Raw genomic sequence first — 9,091 nt, 5'->3', positions numbered from 1 at the left:
TGAGAGTAAAAAATGTATAGTACTTACAGTGCCTTCCGTAAGAGGATTTCAAAGCATTCTGAAAACATTAATTAAGCTTCACATCATCCTTGTTAGTTATGATCACAGGCACTCTGAGGTGAAGCCTCTTCCTGATTTTCACATAGCAAGGAACATGGATATAACACTAACTATAGCAATGAGCTATGGATGCTCCAATGGTGGCCGATGGGCCAATTCCATCCAGCTCCCAAACATATCTGCCCACCCAGCCCTGCTCTACAAAACAGCATCCTCCACAGTGCCTGCTGTTGCAGCATCTGTACGTGAGAGGTCATGCTGCATGAAGGATGCCATTTTTTAGAGTATGTATTTTTGTCTGTGGTCCACAGAGGTGCCCCACAAGTAGGCATGTGGTTCATGGCACCAAAAAAGATCAGACCACCGGTACTAAGTAGCTTGTAGCACCACCTCCTAAATTAGTTTTTCAAGGTACAGTGAGCTGTATATTCTAACAAGCATGCTGCCATTTGGACAATCTTATAGCTACGAGAGTTCACATTCAATACTAAACAGTTGGAACTCCTTTGAACTGTCGGTGACCAGCACATCAACCCCACTGCCTACAGTTCATTGCAAACACAAATGTGCTATGTTCACCTGCTGCATACTTCATGAAATTAAAATATACTCCATTCTACCATAGTGAATTAAAAGTGGTAAAAAAAATTGTCATAGCCTAGAGCAAGGCTGCGTTCAATGAACGTATATTAGCATAGGAAATGCACAGTACTCAACCTCTTAAAAATTAACTTGTCAACCAACATTTGGGTTGTGGTATTGAAAAAGGATGTTTTGCCACCCTTATTGTGCAGTGTGTGTGTGTATTACTATGCAAGTAGTTCCACTAAATTCAGTGGGGCTATTGCAGGAAGGTGTTAACATAAGGGCAGCAGTCAAACCTACAGGTGTATTCTCAAGTTAAAAGCAGGGCTGTACAAATAGCTCACCTTAAAAACAAAACCTTTCTTGAACTTAGAACAAAGCTACTGAATGTTACAGAACACCTCTTTAGTATTAGCCTATATATATATATTTACCTTTAAACAGTTTAGAAACAAATCCTCTCCCTCCCAGAATGGAGTAAATTTAAGAAAATGAATCAGTGAATACTATCTATAGGAAGAGAGGTTTTTTTAGAGAGGGCCTGAGTGCAAAAGCAGAAAATGTTTTTATGGACATCAGTGATTTCCAGAAAACAATTGCATACATTTAAGTAGGAAGGTGGACCTACTCTAATAGAGTATAGCTTAAATCACATTCCATTCACCCATCCATTTTATTTTATGTAAAGTCATATGAATTACACTTTCCCATTCAAGAACTGAGGTTAAGTAAATTAAGATTTGATATCCAATGTAGGTCAATTCACTAGAAATGTTGCTATGATAGAAACTTTAAAAATGCAGCTTAGACATGTCTTAAGTTGAATTTGAAGGGCTTTTTACAGTAATGAATTGTAAGCATGAGTTGGAAAACTCCCTCATTTTACTGTAATGAGAATAAATGTAATGGGTTGAATGTTGAAGTCCTTATTCAGGCAAAACTGATTTTTAGGAGTTTTGCCTGACAAAGAAAAAACGCATTTTGCGATTTAGCCCCATATTGTAATTTATCCACTTCAGAACAGGTTTACCACTTTTCAACCAGCTCTTCCAAGTCTGACTTCAATTTCAAGCTTCCAAATGGATTTAAACTTTAAGGAAACAGTTACAATAGCTATTGCTGAGAAGCAATATTAGAATTTCTTACTGAAACATTGCAATAGTATCACAGTAATAAACTGCTTTCTTGGTAAACAGTTTAAACAGTCACCTCACCAAGTATTGACTATTGCTCTGTGAAGGGAACTCATTGAAATGATTTAGTTCTTCATAGGTACACACAACTTGACAAGAAAAAAAAAAATCAGATCTTCTTTAAAAAAAAAATCTTGGATTTAAATATAAAGGAATTTCTTTTAAAATGGCATTGAGTACAGGGCCAAGATATCAAATGTCTTAGGTTTTGTTTGGTTTTTGTTTTGTTTTGTTTTTTTAAACAGCCATATTATAAAAACTCTGAGTAAAGCAGTTATAAAATGAACACCTTCACTAGATGTACTCCAAAAACGACACCGGTGTGGAGGATCTCATTTTACATCCATTTATTTCATCCTGTGGCCATCATAGCATAATATGCAATACATTCCTGAAACTATAGCAAAATATCAGGGTGACTAGAGTACATACAAGCCAAAATTAAAATGGTAGACAGCTGAATAAAAACAAGTATCCATTCTGCAGAAATCCATTGCAGTCAACTCAGTTCTTTTGGGAACAAGGTGCTAATTTGCCATTTTCTCATAAAATGAATCATAATTGCTTCCAAAGAAAGTTTCTGCTGAAAATTTTGATGGAAGCAAGCAAGCTTAATACTAAACTTTCTCCTATAAACTTTGAGGAGAAAGTCTCTTGTAGTAATGGTATTTGGAGGGTGGAAATTGATTCTTTTACATAAGCCTACTGTTTTATTAAGGCATAACATGCCCTGAGCAACATGTTGGAAATTAGCCAAACATCTTAACAATTAAAGGCAAGCACCAAGTGACTATTTTTATAGACAAATTTAGCAATCTGTTTTGTAACTCACCTGTAGTTGGAAGTACCGTGAGAAACATATTGCTTTTAATTGCTGAGCAGACTGGCAGGAAAATACAAATGTTTTTAGGCTACAGATTTCAAACTGGTTGTCTAAAATTAGACACTTAAGTAGAAGTGGCATAAAACATAAACGGTCCATCTATTTCAGTGCCTAACTTTAGGCAACCAGCTTTGAAAAAACATAGGCCAAATTTAACACCCCACTCAATATAATACAAGTCAAATATTAACTTTTTAAGAGGTAAGAATCTAGTGTGCAGTATACAACTGGTCTTAAACCAAGATGGAACCTGGACAACAGCAGTCTATCACATTCTCAGATTGGCTTCCAGTCTTTTGTTAAAAAAAAAAAAAAAAAAAAGCAGAGGCCATAAGCCATCTGGAGATATTGCTGATAAATTTCTTCAAAATAAAGTCTTGGAATATTATGGAATCCAAAACTCTAAACTACTTCTAAAGATAGTATTAATGGCACACAAGATCCTTCTCTATGCCACTTTAAACCATATTTGCTAAGTCCGTTCAGCTATCAGAGTATCCATAAAAGAAACACAACCAAATTTATACATTTTATTCACATTTATTTTCGCTTTTAGTGTGCTCACAGAAAATTAGAACACCTTAAGCAGGAGTTTAATAGCAATTTTTGTAAGCAAAGTTACATTCCATCTCTAAGTCAAATTGGTCAAAGCTTCTCCAGTATTTACAAAAACATGATAGACAAGATGCTACACAAAAACCATTGCATCTGAAGAGTTTTCCTTTATTTTCAAAGACAACTGGAAAAGAAAGCATTGTCTGCTGTAATCAAAAACATACCACAGTATAAACAGTAACCATTCCACTTATCACAGCTTGATTGAGTTTAAAATCTGTGTTTAAAAGGTCCAAGATGACTGCAGTTTTACAAAAATGGGCAGGGTGGAAAGAGTTGCAAACTTCATGTGCTTCTGGATATCAAGATTTGTTTTTATACAATAGTCACAGTTAAAAACACCCTGCTGGTAATACATAATTACACTTTATTAAGGTCATAAACCAGCAATAAACAATAAAGCCTATACAACTTGTATTTCTACTTAATCACTGACTGGTACAGCTAACATGAGATAAGTGAAAAGTTCCTATGGTTTAAATGAATTCCTAAGACTATGATTTTTTTTTCTGGGTATTGATTTTTTTTCCTTTCCTTCTTAGTCAAGACTTATAGTGTTGTAAACCTTATAGAACATCTGCCTCACAAAATACATTGTAATAACTTTCTTTTAAAAAAGACTAACCCCTTACATTGTTTCTTGTGGCACATTCTCTTGGCAATTATGTGCATCACTAATTCCTCATTGTGACCCTTATCACTTCATTTGATATCCCTTATTGACCCCCACCCATCTCCTTCATATATGGGCACGTCCATAGATTGACAAAGAAAGTTTACATTTTGAATAAAAGATGCAAAGTATGCAAAACATTAATACTGATGAAAAAAAAAAAAAAAAAAAAAAGGAACAAGGCAGAGGGAGGTGTTTAGTCTCCCCTCTACCTGTTGGAATGGTGGTAACAGAATTATTTGAGTTGGGATCTGTGGGGAGAGAAAAAAAAGAGAAAGACATCTTTTAAATCAATCCCTGGTTGTAGACAAGTTCTCCAAAACCAGTACCTGGCACCACTCCAACAAACAAACAGGGGGAGAAAAGTTCTTCGATTATCTCAAAATTGCCATGTTTACTCTGCCGATTCAGCTGGTGCAGCTTCTGGACTAGACTCAGACGGGGCTTCCTGTGTAGGAAGTGCTGGCTCTTCTACTTTGGGTGCCTCTGGTTCAGTTGAGGTGGCCTCAGTTGTAGCACATGGGGCAGAGACAGCTGCTGCCTCTTCTGGTTTATCCTCAGGCTTTTGCTCTTCAACAGGCTTGGCCTCTTCTCCCACAGGCTTCTCTGGTGCAGTCTCTTCTGATTTTGCTTCCTGAGAGTCCCCAGTCTCCTCCTTTGTCTCCTCTGTGCCGCTAGCTGCAGCAGCGCAGGTCTCCTCCTGGGCAGGTTTGCCCTCCTCATTGCTTGCAGCTTCTGGGGCAGTCGCTGCTTCATCTTTCCCTCCCTCTGCAGAGGCAGCTGCACCTTCGTTCTCCGCACCTTCACCAGCCTCCTTTTTGTTCTTTTTAAAGGAGAAGCCACTTAACTTAAAGGACTTTTTGAAGGAAAAGCGCTTCTTTTTTTTTTTCGGGGTCTCATTGCTGGAAGAAGGGGTGGCTCCCTCTTCTGTCTTCGAGGAGGGCTCTCCCTCAACAGGAGAGGCTGGCTCAGTGCTCTCGGCTTCTGTTCCCTCCTTCTCAGAGGCGGGCTCAGAAGAGGCTTGTTCTTCCTTCACCGTCTCTTCAGCAGGTGCACTGCCATTGGCTTGGACCTCCTCCTTGCCTGCCTCAGCAGCTGCTGGAGAGGCATCACCATTCACCTTGACATGGCCGTTTTCCTGGAAGAAAACAACCCAGCATTATTGGAGAAAGATCTGCTCCCCGGCCCCATCGTGTGCCAAGTTCAACAAGGTCGTTGGCCTGATAACTGGGTTCGTTTCCCTTAACCAGAGGCTGCACTCAAGACAAAACTGGGTGGCTCAGGCAGCCCTGACTGACTGTTTGAAGAACACTTGCCAGCTGGGAATTTTGTGTCAACACCAAGGCCTGGTTTGGACTATGATACCAGTCAACGGATCAAGGGATTCGCTGCAGAAACAGCGGGTCCCCTAGGCTTGCACAAGTGGCAAGGAGACAGACTCGCCGTTGCTCCTCTTGGGAGAAGAGGGCAGCACAGAGCCCTTTTATCATTCACCTCCCCACCTTCTCCCCAGCCCAGGGCTTTGGGAGCAGAGCATTGGGCTGCCTTGGAAATGCAGAGCCAAGCCCCGCCCCCGCCTGCTCGCATACGACAGGAGGAGCCCCCCCCCCGCTCGCGTCTGCTTGGAAGCCAACGCAGCGCCCAGGCACTGCAGGGCAGTGAGCGGCTCCTCCCGCCCTCCAATCGTTTCAGCTCCGGCGCCGGGCCTCAGTCAGGCCGGGCGGGACTTTCCGCCAGCAGAGGGCACTGTGACTCCATCTGGCAGCAGAGCCCGGGGCTGGAGATAGGCAGGGCCAGGGAGGGGGGGAGGCGGCGGCGGCGGCGAGCAGCTGGCGGGCTCGGCTCACGCGCGCCTTGGCTAGCAGCAGCGCAGCTGAGGAGGAGAAAAGGCGGACAAAGCTCGCCTCGCTCCCGTTTCTCCCTCCCCCCCCCCCAGCAATAAAAATCAAAATAAAGACGTGGCTTCCCGCCCCCCCGGTTAAAAGAGGCGCCTCCGCCCCTCGCTCGCTGCATTTGCATTTTGAACTAGTCTCTCAAGTCTCTCCCGGGCAGGGGACGGACTGGAGCCCGGCTGGCTCCCGCTGCTGCTGCTGCTACGAGGCGTGGCGGGGGTGCCCAGGGATTTAACTGCAGGCACCGCTCCACTGCAGCGAAGCCCGGCTGGGTGCGCGCCGAGTGCCCTTGCCCCTGTTGCGCCGGGGGGGGGGGCAAATGGCAGAGCAGGGTCACATTAGTGCGACGGCAAAAGTCACCCGTCCCCCCGCGTCCAGTCTGTGCCGAAGGAGGCAGAACACCACAAAAAGCCTCCCCCCTCCAGAGCCAGTCGGCCCCCGGGCTTGAATCGTAGGTTAAGCCTAGATCGGGGGGGGCGAGGCATCCTACAATATGGAGAACGTGCTTGGCAGCCCCTTCCCTTCTCTAGCCAGCCACCTCCCAGAGGTAGAGGTACAGGCACAGCGCTCTCACTCACCCACTGGGTACCCCCGGGCATGCCACTTCCCCGCCTCCCCCCCCAACCTCACCACTGCCAGTTTGCACCCCCCTCCCACTGCAACGTGGTGGTGAGGGGGTGGGGGTGGGGGACACAGAGAGAGCAATTCATATTATACCAATCCAGCTCCCATCATGGGCATTTGGGGCTATTCACACACAAAGGTCTTCAGAGAAAAAGCGAATGCAAGCCAAGCAGGAGACCGAGTGGAGACAAGCCAACCCCCTATCAGATTTCCCCCAGTTTACGAGCAGCTTGCACCCCACTCAGATCACGCGCCAGTGATTTTTATCTGCTCCACTCCATTAAGAAAAATCGGGTCCATGGAACCCTCTTCCCCCATAAATACGTGAAGAACCCCCCCCCCCCCATTCCTTCGCGTTCAGATTTCAAGATAAAGATTTTGGCCATATTCTCCATTTAATGTGCCTAGAGCACATCGAAAGAAGAGGAAAAATTAAAGAGGGTGCCCCCCCCCCCAAAAAAAAAAGTCCAAGCTTTGCTTTTGCTTCCCCCTTTCCCCGCCCCCCCAAAAAAGGGTAGGTTTGGGTTGTTTTTTTTTTTTTACCTGTCCATTCGCCTTGGAAGGAGATGCAGCCACTGCTTCCCCGGGCTTCTCAGCCGCAGCTTCGCCTTTTGCAGCGGTCTTGGAGAACTGGGCACCCATGCTGTCTTATTCAACAAAGAAACTCAAGAGATCCAAAAGGAGGGGAAACAAAGAGCGTTGGGTTGGTATAAATACTGAGCGAGGAGCAGCAGCAACACACACACACACACCAGAGGGGGGAAAAATAGAGAAGAGAGAACAGAACCGATTTATATACACTCCTTTTAAAAAATTTAAGTTGAAGAGATCAAAAAAGCAGCAGCGGCACAGGAGGGAGGGGGGAAAAGGAGGGAAAAAAGTCGAGCAAAAAAAAAAAAAAAAAGAGCCCAAGTTTAGTAAAAAGAAGTAATAAAAAAATCCCAGATTTGTAGCCGTACTGTAGACAAGGGGAAAATGGAGAAATCTCCCTGGTTGCTAATAAGATGCGGAGTCCAACGCCCAAGTGCACAGATGAATGGGCTTCCCGAGCGCTGACGGCAACCCCCCGCCCGTCGCCGACCAATCACCGCGCCGACGGACAAAGGAGGGGCGGGGCTTCCAATTGGAGCGAACAATGGAGCCGCGATTGCAATAATTTGAAATTAGCCTTTGACTGATAATTAATACCCCGAATATAAATAAATTAATGAAAAAAATGCATGCACTCTTGTTTTTCTTCCCTCAAAAATGATGATGCATGGGTTTAGTGCCCTGTCTTTTCGGAGGTGAACCAACCCTCTAAGGGGATTTCATTTCCTTTGACTCGCAATGGCTCTGGAGTCTGTTTGTGCGTCTGTCTCTCTACTTCTGTGTTAAATTAGAGACAATGGTTTGACTTGTGCGTGTGTGTTTGTGATTTCAGCCTTTCTCCCCTACTCCAACCCGCCCCCATCCACCCTCTGCTGTAGAAGATCAACAGATAGTGTGCGAGGTTTGAGTTTTTGATTGAATTGCTTGCAATCGTTATATCGCCCCAATTTGGAAGGCATTTAAACCACGTAGATCGGGTTTTGCCAAACGAGATCACGAGTTGAAATTAGTAGGTCTGTAGGCCAGATGTTGAAAATGCTAAAAGCAGCCGCCGCCGAAAAAGCAGAATCTGACCCCTCCCCCTAGCAATATTGGCTTGAAATAAAATATTCTGCGATTAGCCTACGGGTCTAATTAAATTCTGCTGTCTGATTATCCTTGGTTTGTATTTTTTTTTTAAACTATTTTCTGAGGCGGCGACCATTTGAAGATTAGATTTTGCATTCAGTAAATCAATGGATGAAGCCACACGATCGGGGATACATTTGTGCTTTCTCAAATTTGAATCCTACATATATCTTTACATTTAAACTCCCAAATAAGATGTAACTCGAGACTAATTCGCTCGAATTAATAGTGATCTCATGTGCTTGGCCGCAATGATTTGCGTGAAAATCTCTTTTTTTTAAGGGGGTGGCTTTCGCATCTCTGGCAGTTGTGGGGAGGAGGGGGGAGCGGGTGTTTCTTTTCAGTTGAAATGGATAAATATACTGATTGGAAAGGCTACCTACACTTCTGTTTAAAGAGCAGTAATGAGGAAAACTGACGGAATTACTTGATTAAAAATATCAAATCTCAAAATGCCCGATTTGTTTATGAACAAGAATGTTACAATCGTAAAAATAATCAAGCGTTCAGGGTTTCAAGACAAACCGCCCACCTTTCTGACCCTAAAGAGCACAATGTGCTGCAGAATCTGATGATCTTTGTATGTTCGCTGCATTTCAATAACCCTAATACGAATAATCCTTTATTTTTAGCAAGAGGAGAATCAGTCAAGGGAATATTTCGTTTCTTGGGGGCAAAATACACGAAGGGACATTTGTCTTTTTTTTAGATCAACATCTTTTTCTCCCTGTGCTGCATTTCAAATACAACTTCCCCCAGCATTTCAAGGAAAACAGATCGCATCGTGGAAAACGCTTAGTACCAGTCTTGATTTCTTTGGTTTAATCATTATCTTTCTTTTCGAAAC

The 9,091-nt window shown here is 43.5% G+C and overlaps 1 protein-coding gene across 1 annotated transcript; it reads right to left on the bottom strand.

The window, feature by feature from the left end:
- Nucleotides 1-2,170: 2,170 nt before the first annotated feature.
- MARCKS (myristoylated alanine rich protein kinase C substrate) lies at nt 2,171-7,913 on the bottom strand. Its single transcript, XM_067546619.1, has 2 exons — nt 7,069-7,913; nt 2,171-5,147 (listed from the first exon to the last, which is right to left on the bottom strand). Exons 1-2 carry the CDS (start codon nt 7,165-7,167, stop codon nt 4,404-4,406), a joined length of 843 nt encoding a protein of 280 aa, XP_067402720.1. The 5' UTR covers nt 7,168-7,913; the 3' UTR covers nt 2,171-4,403.
- Between the last annotated feature and the right edge of the window lie 1,178 nt (nt 7,914-9,091).

This window comes from Emydura macquarii, unplaced genomic scaffold (genome assembly GCF_026122565.2).
Source record: "Emydura macquarii macquarii isolate MOO-44397 ecotype Brisbane River unplaced genomic scaffold, CSIRO-AGI_Emac_v2 contig_1146, whole genome shotgun sequence".
NCBI lineage: Eukaryota > Metazoa > Chordata > Testudines > Chelidae > Emydura > Emydura macquarii.
Note: the sequence above shows the minus strand (reverse complement) of the source record. Positions and strands in the feature narration are given on the sequence as shown.